Below are 19,134 nucleotides of genomic sequence, written 5' to 3' on the forward strand. Positions count from 1 at the left end.
GGATAATCGACTCTGGAGCATCGGGACATATGACTTCACACGGTGAATGGCTAAAAAATTATCGTTCTATAGATAGTGGAAGCATAACTGTAGCAAACGGACAAAAATTGCCAGCTGTGGGTATTGGTGAGGTATCAATTAATACCAACTCTGTAGTATCAAAAATAAATAATGTTATTTATGTTCCTAGTTTAAAATGTAATTTACTTTCCGTAAAGAAAGTTGTTGAAAAAGATTTTTCTGTTGTTTTTGATAAAAATGGTTGTAACTTTTATAAATCTTGTGATGTATCTTTTGCTAATAACCCTATTTTGCACGGTTCTTTTAGTGGTGGAATGTATAATTTAGATTGTTCTATTAACTTGCCACAAAATGTTTCAGCCTATAATGTGCACTCTGAACTCTCAAACTTTAAAATTTGGCATAAGAGATTAGGACATCTCTGTCGCATAGGTATGGATCTACTTAGAAAAGGTCTAGCTGTTGGAGTGGAGTACAAGGAGGTTGACAAGGAACCATGCATATCCTGCGTGGAGGGTAAGCAAGCAAGAAAACCTTTTAAACGGTTGAAAAGTAAGAAAGCTACGTCAGTTCTAGAATTAATTCACACAGATTTATGTGGACCATTACCAACAACCTCTTTTCAAGGTAATAAATATTTTATTACTTTTATAGATGATTTTACCAGGTTTATATTTATTTATTTTATGTCTTCTAAGACAGAAGTTAAATCAAAGTTTTCTATTTTTCAATCTCTTGTTGAACGTGAAACTGGCTCAAAAATAAAAATAGTGCGATCTGATAATGGATCTGAGTACGTCAACAATGAATTTGCTGATTATTTGGCTTCAAATGGTATCAAGCACCAAACTACGATGCCCTATAGCCCTCAGCAAAATGGAGTGAGTGAACGATGCAATCGTAGCATTATGGAGAAAGCCCGTTGCATGTTGTCTCATGGTTCACTTGCGAAAGCTTATTGGCAAGATGCTGTAGCGACTAGTGTTTATTTGAAAAATAGGTCGCCACATCGTGCTCTTAATAAGAAAACTCCTTTTGAGATATGGTACGGATCTAAACCTAACTTATCTCATCTTAAAGTCTTCGGATGCAGAGCTTTAAATCATGTTCCTTCTTGCCAAAGAACTAAGCTAGATATGAAAGCAACTGAACATATTTTTATAGGATATTCAGATGATCCTAGAAGTTACTACTTCCGAAGTGCGAAAACACCTAGAAAGTTAGTAAAATCGAGAGATGTAACTTTTTTTGAAGATAAGTTTACAGGACTAACAATTGAAAAGGCAGACGACGTAAACTGTGATACAAGTTACTTATTTTCAAAGACCTCATCCTCAGAAGAAGCTTCATTATCTTCTTCAATTGGCGGAGGTGGTGATATAGCAATTGAGGAACAAGATCACAATTCAGTCAGTACTGTAGAGGTACGCAATCAAGGATTGGAGACTGTACATTCAGGTAATATAATTAATTCTTCATCTCCGTCATCGGGTTCTTCAAGTAATTCTAATGATGATAGATCTGGAAGAAGGTACCCTGAAAGAATACGTAAACCTCCAAACTATTTTTCTTATAATACTCTAAGCGATGATCTGCTGTGCGGTGATCCTTTGACTTATCGTGACGCAATTACAAGAGATGATAAAAATGACTGGATCACTGCGATGAATAATGAGTATGATGCTTTATTAAAGAGGAAAACTTGGGTATTGGTGGAAAAACCAAGCTTTAAATCTTGTATTCCATCTAAGTGGGTTTACAAATTAAAAAGAGATGCTGAAGGAAATATAGTCAAGTATAAAGCTCGTTTAGTAGCTAAAGGTTTTACACAAATAGAAGGTGTAGACTATTATGCGACTTTTTCTCCCGTTGTACGCTCCTCATCGTTGCGAACGCTGTTAGCACTAGCAGTACAGGAAGGATACAAAATACGTCATATGGATGTAGATACTGCCTTTTTATATGGTGATTTGGAAGAAGAAGTCTATATGGATCAGCCAGAAGGGTTTGTCCAGAGAAAGGAAGATGAAAATAAGGTATGCTTATTGAAAAAGGCTTTATATGGTTTGAAACAAGCTCCGAGAGCTTGGAATATAAAGTTAAAACAAACTTTGTCAACTATTGGATTCACTCAAACACCATCAGAACCTTGCGTGTTTACTAAAAATATTTCGAATACAGACTCCTTGGTTATAGCCATATATGTTGATGATCTTTTAATTATGTATAAAAATGAAGTAACATTTGACAACTTCAAATGTGAGTTGGAAAATTATTTTTCACTTAAAGATCTTGGTATTATTAATTATTTCATAGGCATAAATATATCTTGCCGAGAGAATATTATTAAAATATGTCAAAGTACGTATATTGAAAGTTTGTTAAAAAGGTTTGAAATGGAAAACTGTAAATCGGTTTCAACACCCCTTGCTCAAAAGAAACTGGAACCTAGTACAGGTGAGTCTAACTGTTCCTATCAGGCATTAATTGGCTGCCTTATGTATTTGGCAGTAAATACAAGGCCTGATATAGCTTACGCAGTGAGTTACTTAAGCCAATTTAACTCTAACAATGATCAATCACATTGGAATGCTGCTAAGCGATGTCTTCGATATTTAAGTGCAACTAAGCATGTTGGTATTTCGTACAGAAAGAATGAAGACTCCTCTATACTGTGTGGTTACTCAGATGCTGACTTCGCAAACTGTCCTGTTAGTCGTCGCTCATATACAGGATTTTACTTCGAACTTGCAAAAGGCCCTATTTCTTGGGAATCAAGAAAACAGCCTACAGTCGCATTGTCCTCTGCGGAATCCGAATACATGGCGCTATCAGCAGCTGCTAAGGAAGGTTGTTTCTTAAAACGTTTTGTGGCAGAAATAACAGGTAAAACTCTAAATGTTGTCATTTTTTCTGATAGTCAGAGTGCCCAGAAACTTGCGTTGAATCCAGTCCATCACAATAGAACTAAACATATAGACGTAAAGTTTCATTTTATTAGAGAAAAAGTAAATGACAAAATTATAGAATTAAGGTATATGCCCACTGATTCACTACCAGCGGATGTTTTGACAAAACCTTTAGGTCATGTTAAGCATTTACGATGTATGACGAATATGGGCATTGGGTAACCTTTTATCTTGTTATTTTTGTACCAGTATTTTTGTTAAGTAATATTTTTGTTATATATATATTTTGATTACGGGAGGATATGTTGTAAAAACTCTATAGTCGTTTTTATTAATGTTCTATAATCAAAATATTAAATACAAAAATATAACAATATAATAATTTATGACAGTTTGCTATTCTCTTCTAAGCTTCACATAATACATACATTTTTATTATTCATCCAACTGAGCTTATTATTTTCAACATAAATGTGTTGGAAACCGCAAAATTTGAGATCAATTGGAAAAACGTGTAAATTTTTTTTTCAAATATGTTATAGTCCGAATCTTATGGAAAGAAAAACTGGAAATATTGCTCTATATATATAAATACCACATTTTACTCCATATAAACTGTTCCTAGCAATCATTTCAAACATTTGATTGCCGCCCTCATATATTAAAGAGTTCCGACCTACGGCCATTTTCCAATAGCTTTATAGCCTAAGATCCTGTTGCTGACGTCAACAGTTATAATACTCAATGAAATTTCGTTTAAATGAAGCGACAGTATAATACAATGTACCTTGGATGCTAGCATTTTTTGTGAGACAAAGAATAAGTTTTATAAAAAAATCATGATTTACCAAATTTACCAAAATTATCGTACTTATTTTGGCATAACAATCTTAGATTGCGGCTAACTAAAAGCAGACAATTGTCGGTGGAATTTGTGACGAACAAAATGTTAAACTCCATTTATTGGGCCGATTTCGGTATGAGCAAAGACACGAAACAGAGTCCGAAAATTCGGAATTTAAATTTATGGTTGACCCCCTGTTTTCATCCTCACCTACATATTATCCCTTACTAGTGTCTCGCCAGTGTATGCCAATAACGCAGACGTGTTTGCCATTCCATTATCATCCATCAAAAAATAGTAAAACGGTAATAATAAAACAAGATGGAATCTAAACGTACTATTAAAAATGTACATTCATTCTATTTCACTTTTGAAGTTTTCAAAATAGAATGTCTATAAACTTTATTTACATTACAAAATTCCAGCTTTATGGTACACTCATATAAATACAACTATAATTAAGGTGAGATACGTAATAAGTAAGACTAAAGGGGGACAAGGAATGGGCAGCAGCGTCCCTCTTAAAACATCTTCAAAAGCCTAATTGTGGTAGCCTACCCGCCTGCCAAGCATGGTAACTACTGGAAAAACTACCCTTATGGGAAAGGCTTACGTTCAGCAGTGGACAGTTACCGGCTGAAATAATAAAAAAAAAAATAAGTCTTTGAGAAATTGAAAACCTGTATAGTATCAAAACATTTTTATATATAAAAACCAGAGGAAGCCTTATGTTCAGCAGTAAACATTTAAACACTGATAATGAGTCAGCTAAGCTGCCACTATTGCGTAAATTTTGTCACGTACCCCCTACGATGAACTGGTGTACCCCAAGCACCCCACTTTGAGAAACTTTAATCTATATTATATAATAATCATGTAATACAAGCATGTATATATATATATATATATATATATATATATATATATATATATATATATATATATAAATTTACAGGGTACAGAGGAATAACACCTGAGTCCTCAGAAATGGCAACGCACGGGGGGTATCATAGGCGAAACAGTATACTTTGTTGTGTCCATGGTACTGCTCATGTCTATAGGCGACTGTTACCACTTTCCATCAGGTGCACCGTCACTTTGTATGCCATTCTACAACTAACTTTCTTTTACACTCACTTCATTTACTCTATTCAAATTAAACAAGCCTAATTCAATTCAAAAGTGTTTAACTGAAACCTTAAAACCCTTATTTCCACAAGAAAACGATATCTAACCGACAACAAAAATTAAACGCACAGCCAGCAAAAACCTTTACGTAAAACGATTTGTTCTAATGTCGGGGCAAAGTCCTTGTTTAAACAGCTAACACTGAGCTAAATGCAAATTGCACCCTTTTACCAAGAAATTTACTAAGGGACCGAGTACAGTTGGTCTTAGTGAAGTTACGTGAATGTTTTAGCTTTTATAATTAAAATAAAAAAGGATATATTTTTTTTAAATAATACAAGATACTTTGTGTACTTACGAGTACATAGTGAGTGCACTGAGTCTTAATATAAACATATATTTTAAATTCATAATATTTGTTTATTTCGAATAGAAGTTATTCAGAAGTTTATTAAGAATTTATAAACAAAGAAGCATTTCAACTTCTCTAAATTTGTTGAGCTATGTAAGAAGCATCACCTGTTTCCTTTTAAATACCAACGCGAAATTGCAGATTTGTTATTCTTGATGAAGATCGTTCATCATTCTTGATATTTAAATTCGATTGTCGTAATCTTCTATAACTACTCTCTCTACGTGTTTTAACACAAGATTAAATGCCATTTTATTTATTCCATTTGTTTCCACTAACTATAGAAAAAAATCATATCTCTGGCGTGCAAACGATAACTTCAATACAATATCTAGAGATCTCGATTTAGATTTATTCAATTCTAAGATAAAATCTGCAAGACGTATGCTGAGTCAGTGGTTCTTTGATAATCCATCTTTGAACGTGTGATCTCATTTTTTATTTTGCGGAACTTCCTACCTACAATATTTGTACCTATTACTTCAAAAGTTTAGTAGATTATATATATTATTGATGTTATATGCATTTGTTAAACCTTGTTTTTTACTTGTAAAAACCTGTAATTAGCTTTTTGTCTTAACTGTTGTTTATTAAAATAAATTTTGTTTTTCTTTAATAAACATGTGAAATAAATCTCGTATCACATGTTTCACCTCGTAACGAGGCATCTTCGGACAAATTATTAGATCGCTACTCGTAGCCTAGTTTTAACCGTTCAGCACCCAAAACTGTTCTTGTCGTATCTTCAAGTCTTGGCAGTCACACACATACTAATGATAGTGGAATTAAAGAAAATAATTATAATTCAAATTATCAATATAAAAGGTAAAACCGAAATTGTTAGCATTCTTTGATGACCAACCAAACTGAACATTTTCAACAAAGAAATATGGTTCGAAAATGGTAATAAATTCTGAGCCTCCCGTACACGTGAGCACGTCTGTTTTTTTTTTCTTGTTTTGATTTTTTAAATTACGAAATTCATGTCCCAATATGTAATATAGGGAGAAAAAGAGATTGTTAGTAATGAGGCTAGCAATATACTTTATCAGGTCGACCTCCATGCGGATCACTCTAGAAACCACGGTTAATTCTTTATGAATTCGTCACTATGAGCCAACTAACCTGTTTTCTTACTCTCTTGTCATCTCTCACTGGTGCCCCGCCAGCGTATACCAATAGCATAGGCAGGGTTAGCATTCTATTATCATCCATTAACCAAAATATGTAATTTTTTTTTACAACACAGGGGGCAAACGAACATTCGGCTCACCTGATGATAAGTGACTACCGCCGCCCATGATCACCCACAACACTAAAGGCATTACAGGTGAAGCAGCTGTGTTTGCATGGCTGTGTTTCGGTTTGAAGGGTGGGATATGGCGTGAATTTACTAGGTACAGAGGAATAACACCTGAGTTCTCAGGAATGGCAACGCATGGAGGGTATCATGGGCGAAACAGTATACTCTGTTATGTCCATGGTACTGCTCATGTCTATAGGCGACGGTTACCACTTTCCATCAGGTGGACCGTCAGCTTGTTTGCCATTCTAAGTTGTATAAAAAAAAGAAAAGATGGGCTGCTAGCCTTATAAAAAGGAATATACTCTTTTGTTGATTCCAAAGAGTGGTTGTGCATGGAAGTAAGTGCCTTGACAAAGGGGTTGTTTATTAATGAATAAACATGAAATGGCAACGACTTGAATAAATTACTCGGTTGAGTCACGTCATCACTGTCTTAGAAATTTTATCTTTTGTAAAATTATCATCATATCAGACTTTAACTATTCACTACTGAATATAGGCTTCTCCTATAGACTATCTTTGCCATTAGGTAATTTAGCCAGTCATTGCCACACTTGGCAAGCGAATTGACAACAGTAGTTAGACTTTGGTTACTTTTTAAGAGAGACACTGGCACATCCCTCGACCAATGAAAGTCCTTGAGTCGCCTCTTATGACACCCACGGGAATTGAAGGTCCATTCTATGCCGAATCCATAGGGTAATTTATAAAATAATACATAATGAAATTTGCTTATTCACTCTTATCGCAGGCTCATAGAACCACAATAGAACAATAAGTGCCTTGCGGCAAGGAGCCGCTGAAAAGTAAAGTTCGAAATACAAATTTTGAAATACAATCTGATGTTCAATTAATGACGATGCAAATAATGAACAAGCATCATAAACAAAGTAATACAAATTCTAATATAATTAATACAAATACATGTAATATAATTAACAAACGTTCCTCCCAACTTTACCAGTGGGAGAGTTTGTACAAAAGTCGATTGCTTTCCCCCCAGCTATTTTACTAAATTTGGTAAATTTCAAATTAAATAAATATAGATTTATAGAAATAGCACCCCAAAATTAACCCCTCTACCCAGTGCTCTGTTTACCTATACATTAATCTCTAAACAATATTTTTTCTTTTTTAACTCTCTTAACTTCAAAGTCCAATTGTGAGGACTTGCAAAAATACGCGGATCGAAAGCCGCGGGCAAAGCTAGTTTTAGATGTTTGTTTGGTTGTACATTGGGAGATATTAAACTTGTTTCTATACCTCACAAGCTCTTATCGAGACGGCGGTGTAAAACCATAGCGTGCTGTATTTTGACACAGCGCCATCTAGTTCAGGTAATAGTAACTTATCGTGGAACGTAGATATAATTCATTTCATAGACTTGACTCTTTATATTACAGACTTACTAACATTATTATAAATAGAAGGTAAAATTATCTAAACTTTATTTTGAGTTATTCTATTCATGTCCGGCTCATGCTTACAGACGAATGGACTAAATTCTGTTCATAAATGTATTAAAAATTATTTTACAATGAAGTTGGATTCTCTACATTTCTCTACCTTGTTCTCTAAAAATAAATGTTCAATTAAATATATCAGCGATCTCTTTATAATTAGCAATGCATTAGAACCGGCAAACAAGCGCACCTGATGGAAAATGGTAACCGTCGCCTATAAACATGAGCAGTACCATGGACATAACAGAGTAGACTGTTTCGCCCATGATACCCCCCATGCGTTGCTATTCCTGAGGACTCAGGTGTTATTCCTCTGTACCCTGTAAATTCACGCCATATCCCAGCCTTCAAACCGAAACACAGCTATGCAAACACAACTGCTTTACGGTAGAAACACGTATAGGACAGAGGTACCCAAGCAATCGACTTTTGTACAAAGTCGCCCTCTGTTGTTCATTTATTACTTATTACGCCTTAACGTCTTAACCAATCACTATGAAATTTAGTATACATGTACTATATGGGATAAAGTTGTTGACTTTTTATCCCGGTCAATAAACATATCCTGGTCCCAGATAAAAGCTAATAAAGGATAAATAAATTTAACGCCATCAGGGAATACGTAGCAATTAATACCTCAGTCGTAGAAACCTTGACCGATACAAATGCAATAGGTAATGTCATTGTTCAGACCACCCGTATGTTTACAGCGCTGGTAAACAACAAAGTAGGTCAATGGTACGGGTTGCACCGCGGTCGATACGTTTCAAGGGCGGGCCGACGGAAGTGACGTGGGCTCTTCGGAACGGTAACCTTATTGGTGCACACGGAGGCTTGAACGTTTCTGTATAGTATATCTGTAGGCACAGACAGATTTATATAGATATCAGCAAGGAGTTGGCCTTCACACCCTTTGTCTTTCAGGAGCTCGGGATAACTTCTTTTATCTATACAATTAATTAATTACTATATAGTACAGTTGTTTAAATAGGAAATTTAAATAAGTCTCTAACCCAGAGAACTCGAGGAAGAGGTCTCTGCTCGGCTACAGTTTAAAATGTCAGTGCCCAACAGAGCTATATCTTTTCTCAATCTCAATCCATACTTTGTTCAATTATTTTAGATAAAAAGCAAAATTCAAACATTTTTACATAGACTAGTAATCTATACATTAAACATTTGAATCCTGACTGATGATTAAAGCACCGCCATAACTATTAAGCCTTGAAAGCTGAAATTTGAAACAACCGTAATTTTACAACTTAAGTATCCGCTATATTTGAAAATTTCAACTTAAAAGACAAAAGACACCATTATAATCTAAGAACACAAAGCGTGCAAAACCGCAGGCTACAGGTTGCACATTGCTATGACAAAGATGTCATAACTAACAGTTACGATGGCATGTTTATAGAGGCAGTGTACTTAAACCCTGTACTCATTGGGGTCAATTCTGAATCGCCATTTATCTAATCCTGTCTATTACCCTAACATTTGGTAGTTTCACAATTTTGTGAAACTACTAATATAGTAGTTTCACGGAATAATTTAATTGTTAATTACATTACACAAAATTTATGGAACATCATAAACTAAATTCATAATCATTTTGATCTAAATATATTATAAATTAAATTCATATTGGTTCTTAAAATAAATATCGTTGTGATATCAAATTGAAATTGAAATTTTAATGGTAGATTTAGAAAAATGGCGCTTCAATCCCATTGTTACAACCTACACATGTCTTAAGTTTGTTTTAAAACCTTACCACACCATATCAGCCGTTAATTGTCCACTGCTGAACATACCCCCCCTCTCTATAAGAAAGTTTGCCAGTAATTGCCACGCTTGGCGGGCGAGTTGGCAAGCGCAGTTATTATTTGATAATGTTTTAAGGGAGACGCTGCTGACTATCCCTCTACTATAAAGTTCCCTTAATTGCCTCATACGACGCCTACGGTAATAGAAGGGATGGCCCATTCTATTTTGAAACCACACAGCGAAGTAACGATATGGTAGTGAAATAACAGGACATAGCACATTTGCAGGCCATACACAGGTACTTGATAATAGAAATACAAATGGGACAAATGTACCCATGTAGACGAAGTATTATCAGTAATTAGTGACTTCATTACTAGCAATATACCCTATTAGGTCGATGATTCCCCTCCACGCGATGTCCCTGGAAACCATCGTGGTTAAATATTATAGCATAAGTTACGATGGACCAACTGACCTGCTTTATCCTCAGGGGGAAAGAGATTGTTAGTAATGGAGAAGCTAGTCTCCATTGCTATTAATGTACTCTATCAGGCCAACCTCCACGCGGTTCCCCCTGGAAACTATCGTGACTATTTTATCGTTGAATTCGTCACGATGGGCTAACTGACCTGCCTTTTCGACCTCACCTATCTATCACCTCTCATTGGTACCCTGCCAGTACCGATAGCGCAGGCGACCTTACCATGCCATTTTCACTAATTAAAAAAAAAAACAAAATATGGCAACGTCACAATTATCTGTCAAATTTCAGGAACAGATATCAAAGCACTTTTTAAATAATCAATCAGAAACATAAAAAAATTATGATATTGTTTTCGAAAATTGATAAATAATCGTGATATTATTACACTTCGTCAAGCTAACGTTGCGAACGCTCTTAATCATATTTAGACCTTTAGTTAGTGTCCGACCGATCTTTCAGTTTCGGCCTAATTTTGGCCAAAAAAACGGGTTTTATTTCATTTTCGGTATCGATTGCCATCTAGCCGAAACCACGGCCGAAACCTAAAATATTCGAGTGATTTCGTGCTGCGATCGAACGTGCTCGGTGCACTGAGCTACGAGCGACGAAGTATCATTTTGCCTTTATCTGTATATTTTATGTTATTCGTAAATAATATAAAAAAATAGTAAAGTACAAATACTTTATTTCAAATAAAGTGTGATAATATGTTATATTAATGATTAGTTCAAATATCAGAGACTAAATAAAGACTGGCTGATTGTGATTGGCTATTTATTTTTCTTTCCACAAAAATATGATCATATATGAAAGTTTTGGTTTCGGTTCCAACCGTATAAAGTAGTTTTGGTCAGATACTATCCTGAGGTCATTCACTGGCTTTACAGACCGCGCAAACTTTATAGGTACGTTTATTTGTTAATATTCTCATGTGTACAGACAGTCAGTCAATCGAAAATGAAATTTGAGGACAAAATAATTAAATTTCTCACTATATTCACAGAGTTTAGCTAATTTAAATTGTAAATCGGAGCGTACACTTATTGAATGCCACATAATTGGCAAAATGAAATTTATTTTCTCCTCTAACTAAATCTAATTACTTGATTCACACACAATTGTTACTTTGAATAAACATGTTTAAAATAACTTTATTCATCGATCAAAACATTGGGTTATCTATTTATAACATGCAGTAACGGACGTGTCAGTCATCTGCTAACAATACCTGCAGCCACTTACAGGTATGTGCGTCCTTTTTTTTTAATGGGTAATAATGGAATGGTAACCCCGCCTAACTATCAATTATAGGGGGGAAAGGGATTGTTAACAATGGAGTTTGACAGCCCCATTGCTAGCAATATGTCCTATTAAGTTGACCTCAACATGGTTCCCCTTGGAAATTCTTGTTGAATTCATCACGATGGGCTAACTGACCTGCTTCATCCTCACCTCTCATCCTTCACTGGTGCCCCGCCGGTTTATACCGATAGCACGGGTGGGGTTACCATTCCATTAAAAAAAACTACCAATAATAAATACATATTTTTTTATTAATAAATATTAGGTGTATTCCGTATAATAATTGCATTAAAGGTTATTTTATTTATATCTATGTATATACGAAAATCGAAGCATGTATTCAACTCGCGCTTGACCGTTTATTTTTTATTAGATACACTTATTTTCCGTCACATTCCTAAAGTTTAATATTCCAGTAGCATTTGTCTATGGTGTAAAATGAAAAAAGTTTTATAGCGGCTGCTGGAAAAAAAGTATAAAAACCTTCGAAGTAAAATGATTGTAGCGCAATGTTTTTGCACACTGAAGTGCGGGTACTTGAACGTCTTCCGCTGCTATAACGACCGCCCAGGACACTTCAGACGGAACTCTTATCTCGACAAATAACACGAATAATACAGAGCTATAATTACTTGCTCACTATAAGGGCGAGGGTCCCTTTTAAAACATTACTAAATGCCTAACTGCGGTTGCCAACCTGCATACCAAGCGTGGCGACTACTGGAAAAACTTCCCTTCTGGGGAAGCCAATTGTTCAGCAATGAGCAATTAAGATAAGATCCTGATTGGTGGCCGCGTGATAAGCTTGGTCATTAAGTTCTCTAAAACATGGTTGAGTGCAATGATGATTGACACATCCGTCATACTCGTGAACGGATGCTGCTTGTGAGGACTGATTTGCTCATATTTGCTTGTTTATTTCCCATTTAATACATACGTATACGTATACGTAGAGTTGTACGATGTTGTCTGTACGCTAAGAAATTTTAAAATTGTTGACATAGGTACATTTATATGCTTAGTGCACTGACATCGCTAGTTTTTTTTTTTTTTTTTTTATATACCACTGAGGTGGCAATCTTACCTACCTTAATACGACCTACCTGATGGTAAGTGGTTACCATAGCCAATTAGCTATTGCAATAGCAGGAGTATTACGCGCGCGTTACCGACCCTGAAGAAACCACTTTACCCCTTTTTGAAGGACGCCATGTCTCTTAGAAAAACCTCGGCAGGGAGCTTATTCCATACGCTAAGTGTTCGTAAGAGTACGCGACCATTTAGTTATAAAAAAAAAATGTAAAATATATTATTGTTTATGGTAAGAGGAAACATTTTTTCTTGGTTTTTAGTCTTGGTTAACAAATTTGTAATAGTAATGAAAATAAACGGTATAAAAGTAATTAGCAAGTTTAATTAAAGATAAATAATAGTAAGATAACAAAACTACGCAATGGGTTTTAATTCGGTTTTCTTTAATAGATAAAGTGATTCAAGAGGAATGTTTATACGTACAATTTAACATTTTTTGTGTTAATATGTTGCAATATGACAATAATGAGACCTTTCATCGAATATATATATATATATATCATCATATATTATATAATAATATGAAGTATGATGGAATTGTTACTTTTTATAAGAACAACAAAAAAGTCAGCGTTAGAATTATATATTACACAGATAGTTTTCTATAACTATTTTCATGTTTTAAAAATTTTATACAAACTATGTGGAGTTTAAAAAGCTCTATGGACGAATATAATAGTAATATTAATCACTCCACACAAACATCACATTGTTTCAGCATTGTATCCATGCAAAACCGGGGCGGTTCGCTAGTTAATTGTGTGTAATAAAATGTGTGTATGTAATATGGAGAAAAAAGTAGGTTACTTTTAATCCCAGTCACGCAAAAGAAATTGATCCATGAGGAAAACGGAACAAAATTAATATAACTCCGGTCATCCCCTGTCATACCAAACATGTATAAACCCAATACTAAGACCCTATCATATAACTACCGATTATAAAAAAAATCATTAAAATTGCTTCTAAATTACCGAAAATATCCCGTATTTACAATTTTACAAAAATATTTACAAAAATATAATGTAACAAAAATGTAGTGTTACTTATTGAATTTATTTATTTTGATACAAACGAGTACTTTTAATTAATTACTATTTAATTTTTATTTTAACAATGATTCAAACTAGATATCCTATTGCTGATTGTAGGATAGGAAAGGATCTGCTGATACAGTGCCTGGTGATTAAAGTCAATATATAGCATTGTACATATATTGGTCCAATAACGAATATATTAAATACCGGTTATAAAATATATAATTTTGAAACAAAAAAAAAAACCTGATTGAAATGAATGTAGATATTCGATTGATATGTGCGATATCGAAATGGGTAATGACTTTTTGCTGTCATTACAATTCTTCTAACGGTATGAATTTGGGGGGAAAGGGATTGTTAGTAATGAAGACTGAGAATTCCATTGCTAGTAATTTTTTGTCATATTGGTATGTCAATAACAAATTTTACATTATTAGGTTATATATTCGACACAGTTTATGTAGAAAGTATGCAAGTAGGTTGATAGTTAGATGTGCATAATATCTGAGCTCTGACTTCTAAACGTAGGTATCTACGATCTATATTTTAGAAGCCAGTTCTTGAAAAATTTTGTAAAAAGTATCACAATTTGACAAAACAAAGGACATAAAGTAGAGGCATGTATATTATATAAATTACTAAGGTAAATTATTATAAAGATAAAAAAAAGAAATAAAACACTTAGCTGACTATGTAAACATAACAGATCATCTCATAAAGTTGTGTAAGTATGTGTGTTATTTATAATATATATGTATGTGTACACATATAAATTTCAATCATTATTTATATCATTAGATAAATTCATACCGTTTTTTTTTTTTGCTGGGTTAAAATGGTATGGTAACCCCGCCTGCGCTAACGGGATATGCTGGCGGAGCACCTGTGAAGGATGATAGATGAGAATGAAAACAGGCCAGTTAGCCCATCATGATGAATCCATTAGGAATTAACCATGATAGTTTCCAGGGAGAACCGCGAGGAGGTCGACCTGGTTGGGTATATTGCTAGCAATGGGATTCTCAGTCTCCATTACTAACAATCCCTTTCTCCCCCGTTACCACGCTTGACAGGCGGTTGGCTTAACCTGGAATAATAATAATATGTAATTTGATATTTTCGCAAAATGAGTATTTTCTGGACTACAATAAACTAAAATTTTAATAATTTTGACTTAAGTCTATTGAAAATTAGTTCATATTGGTTCTTACAATAGAGATTTCGCTGTAAAATTGTGCCTCACGTTCAACTCGAATATGGCAATAATAAAATCAACTGTCAATGCAATGTCTGTCAAAAAGTATTGCAGATTAGGCTATATGGCTTTGTTTATTTGTCTTTCCCATTGAGGATAAATTAATACTACTATTACTACTGTATTGAATTGGAGGAGTGAGGAGGAGAGGAATTGTTAGTAATGCGGACTACCAATATAAACATTTTGTTCACTACTGTGAACAAAATGTGTGTGTACCAGTCCCATTGCTAGTGTACTCTGGCAAGTCAACCTCTACGTCCCCATCGTAACGAAACCATCGTGCTAAATTCCAGGTGTATTCATCACGATGGGGTGACTGATGAACCTTTTCATTCTCAACTACCATCCCTCACTGGTATTATAATACCGTTAGGACAGGTGGGGTTACCATTACATTATCATCCATAAAAAAAAAAACTACTACTGTCAGTTGTACTAAAATGTCAACTTCAAAATTCAATTTGTCAAAGTCGCGTGGACGATTGATAATATATAATATCTTGTATTTGTAATCTCCTTTTTATTATTTATTTCATACTAATAAAATATTGTTTCGTAAAAAAAATACTTATTGAAATTAGTTTATAATGATTTTCGATAAATAACAACATTATTTTTGTTAACTTTTATTTCAACCCGTAATTTTAAATCTATAATGGCTTTCATAATAGATGGTGAGGATAACCTAAAAACTGAAGAACATGATGAAGAGAAATTGTTTATCATAGGTTGGTTTTTATTATATTTTCTTGTTTTTGAAAAAGTTACATAAATTAACTACATGTGTTACGTGAATAAGTTCGATATTAAAGCATTGTTTCCTTCCAAAACCTTTAGAAGCTGTTTAAGTTTTTAGTTCTGTTGACTTGTTAATAATTTTATGGTTATTAATAAGCAAGCAACCATTCTCAACTTTAGTATCATAGTCGAAAATAATTACATAGCTAAAAATAACACAGATGAGTTGAAATAAAGATGTTCTTAATTGTATGTTTCATTATTTTATCTATTATGTTTACCAATATAGCTAAACTATTTTTATTTATTCTTAGTTTGCCTTGTCCCATATTAAGATTACAACTAAAGTTACAATGTTTTTGCATAACAATATATTGCATTTTATATGTATCATACATAATCCGAAAGCAAAATAATAATTAAACTTATTATTTTGTTAATATATATATATATATATATATATATATATATATATATATATATATATATATATATATATATATATATATATATAATGATAAACAACAAGCGATTCTTGAATTATTTGAAAAGCAGAAGCAAATATTAGACACACAAGCAGCAGCTGAAGAGGAAGTTCAAAACAAACTGAAGGGTTTAAAAATTGATAATTTATTTGATGATTTTTTCAATGAAATGCATTGGACTAGTACTGTTGCGATTAAAAAAGAGAAAAAAGTCAAATTTCATTTTGAGCAGTTAGATATTGAGAGTGGCAAGCTGAAATCTGACCTTGGTAAAGTAGATATAGAAAAAGAAATGCAAAGTTCAGTTTTAAAACCTGGCATAGAGAAAGAACACAGTCTACCAAAATATGATATGAGTGAAAGAGCACTGAAAGCATTACGTAAGGTAAGCAGGCATAATAAACATGAAATTTACTTACTTTGCATAGATAAATAAGGCAAATTAAAAAAAAATGAAAGCTACTTAACTAACTATCATCTTATTGTGATGTCCCTTCTCTAATGAATTCTTTTTATAACTTATTTTTTTTTATACATTAGAAAGAAAGACAGAAGACCAAAGGTCCAGAATGGTTCAATCTACCGGCTCCTGAGATAAGAGAAGAATTGAAGAATGACCTACAAGTACTCAAAATGAGATCGGCATTAGATCCCAAACACTTCTACAAGAAGAATGATATGGAAGTATTACCTAAATATTTCCAAGTAAGTATATTTAAAAAAAAAGAGAATGTATAATAATCATTTTACAAAATATTTACAATTTTACACATTTTATCATAATCATCAAACATATTTTACATTTAATTACTTGTCAATTTAAAAATGTTAACATACTCTATTAAAATAGGCTTTGTCTATATAATTTAAGGAAATAGATTTATAAAAATGATGCAGTGATGCCTCTGAATGTGCCAATTGCCATCAGCAGTTACATAATGTCCTTTATACATTATCAATAAAAATAAAGTAATAATATACCCATATTACACCATAATATGCCATATTGTCCTGGCATACAATGGGTCAACCCCTTCTTTCCCATGGGCAACTAAGAGTTGATGATTGAGAGATGGTCAACAGCATCCCTCTTAAAACATCACCAAATCCTAACTGCGGTTGCTAACTCACCTGCCAAACATGACAACAACTGGCAATGAGAAAGATCTATGTTGAGCAGTGGACAGGTAACAGCTGATATAATAAAAATAGGTTTCTATGTCTTAATTTTTATGTATAAAACTGAAAATCTATACAAAATATATTGACAGTCATGGAATCACAGATTTAATTGTCATCGTCAGTGGCTGCAATGTTTGCTTATCCTAACCCAACAATATACTATCATATTTGTTATAATCATATTCTTAATGAACAGAAAAAATATATGTAATATATGATGATGATAATTTTAGTTATAATAATCTGTTTACCTATATTTAGCTTCTTCCTGCCCATTTCTTATATTTGGAGTTAGCATAATATATTTTCTTCTTCCATGCATCTTTATTTCTGCTCATTTTATTAATCACTCCCTTTCTGTCCATGCTATTTTTCATACGGTACATCTATCTCTTTTTGGGTCTTCCTTTGCAAAGTGCAAATTTTAAAGTAGTATAAGTACTTTCAAAATTCCTCTTGTATACTCATTCTTGATCTTATCCATTCTTGTCACACCATACATCCATCTCAACATTCACAACTCAATTGTTTAAAGTCATCTTTCATCCATCAAAGTGATGCCATACTTAGTAAATTTAATATACAATCTTCATCTCATATAAAAATAAAAAAATCGTAATTAAGATTGTGCTCTACAAAAAACCCCACTTCAATTGGCAACCAGTTATGTGGATTTTAAAACTAAATTATTGAACTGTTTAATAAAATTTCTATAGGACTACTCTATAAGTATATACTTTCAAATAAAAAAAAGTTTTCCGAATTGTTTTACAACTGATGTGGTTATGAAGTAGCAAACAAAAGAAAAACAACAAAATTGAAAAATAAATAGTATTTATAATCAGTTAACCAATATAATTAATTTATCAGAGGGAGACTTTGTACAAAAGTTCTTTGCTTGGGTACCTCTGTCCCATTCGTGTTTCAACCGTGAAGCAGTTATTTTTCATGGCTATGTTTCAGTTTTAAGGGTGGGATATGGCGTGAATTTACTGAGTACAGAGGAGTAACACCTAAATCCTAAGGAATGGCAACGCGTGGGAGGTATCATGGATGAAACAGTATAATCTGTTATGTCCATGGTACTGCTCATGTCTATAGGTGACGGTTACCACTTTCCATCAGGTGGGCTGTCAGCTTGTTTGCCATTCTAAGTTGTATAAAAAAAAATTATAAAAAATTGTTAAGGACTTGTTAAGTCACCACAATCTTGACATATGCCTCTTAATACACCTTTTGTGGTTACACTCATACTAAATTTGTAGTAAAATGTACTATCAATTGTGCTATATTAAATTTTAATTAACATTTATTTTCAGGTTGGCAGAATAATGGATTCACCCTTAGACCATGTTAATGAGAGATTAACCAAGAAACAGAGGAAAAGGACCATGGTTGATGAGTTGTTGGCTGATGCAGAGTTCCAGAAGTACAACAAGAAGAAATATAAGGAAATTATAGAAGAAAAGAGAAAATCAGAATATAGAACCTTCATGAAGGATAAAAGACAAAAGAACAAAGCAGAACTAAAGAAGAATAAATTAAAAGCAAAGAAAAAGGTGCAGAGTTAGCAAATAAATAAATTTATTTTATAATATTTTTTTTTGTTAAATTTTTTTTTATTTTTTAATAACCGAATCGCTTTTGTCTTTGTCAAATTAAAATCTTTTAATGAAACTGGAGTTAAAACCTATTATAAGAAA

General features: G+C 33.3%; 1 protein-coding gene across 1 annotated transcript; it reads left to right on the forward strand.

Moving 5' to 3' along the window:
* Nucleotides 1-15,478: 15,478 nt before the first annotated feature.
* On the forward strand, nt 15,479-19,026 carry LOC113522901 (deoxynucleotidyltransferase terminal-interacting protein 2). The gene is made up of 4 exons (XM_026908742.3): nt 15,479-15,754; nt 16,276-16,634; nt 16,790-16,954; nt 18,751-19,026. The coding sequence occupies exons 1-4, from the start codon at nt 15,682-15,684 to the stop codon at nt 19,000-19,002; spliced, it is 849 nt and encodes a 282-aa protein (XP_026764543.2). The 5' UTR covers nt 15,479-15,681; the 3' UTR covers nt 19,003-19,026.
* The last annotated feature ends 108 nt before the right edge of the window (nt 19,027-19,134 follow it).

Source organism: Galleria mellonella, unplaced genomic scaffold, assembly GCF_026898425.1.
Source record: "Galleria mellonella isolate WM207_F2 unplaced genomic scaffold, CSIRO_AGI_GalMel_v1 utg515, whole genome shotgun sequence".
In the NCBI taxonomy this organism is placed as follows: Eukaryota; Metazoa; Arthropoda; class Insecta; order Lepidoptera; family Pyralidae; genus Galleria; species Galleria mellonella.

Excerpts from the sequence above, each read along its gene's own strand:
- LOC113522901 (XM_026908742.3), top strand. The coding sequence starts at position 15,682 with ATGGCTTTCATAATAGATGGTGAGGATAACCTAAAAACTGAAGAACAT. Across the intron at positions 15,755-16,275 it reads AGAGAAATTGTTTATCATAG|ATAATGATAAACAACAAGCG; the intron begins GTTGGTTTTTAT and ends ATATATATATAT. Across the intron at positions 16,635-16,789 it reads CACTGAAAGCATTACGTAAG|AAAGAAAGACAGAAGACCAA; the intron begins GTAAGCAGGCAT and ends TTTATACATTAG.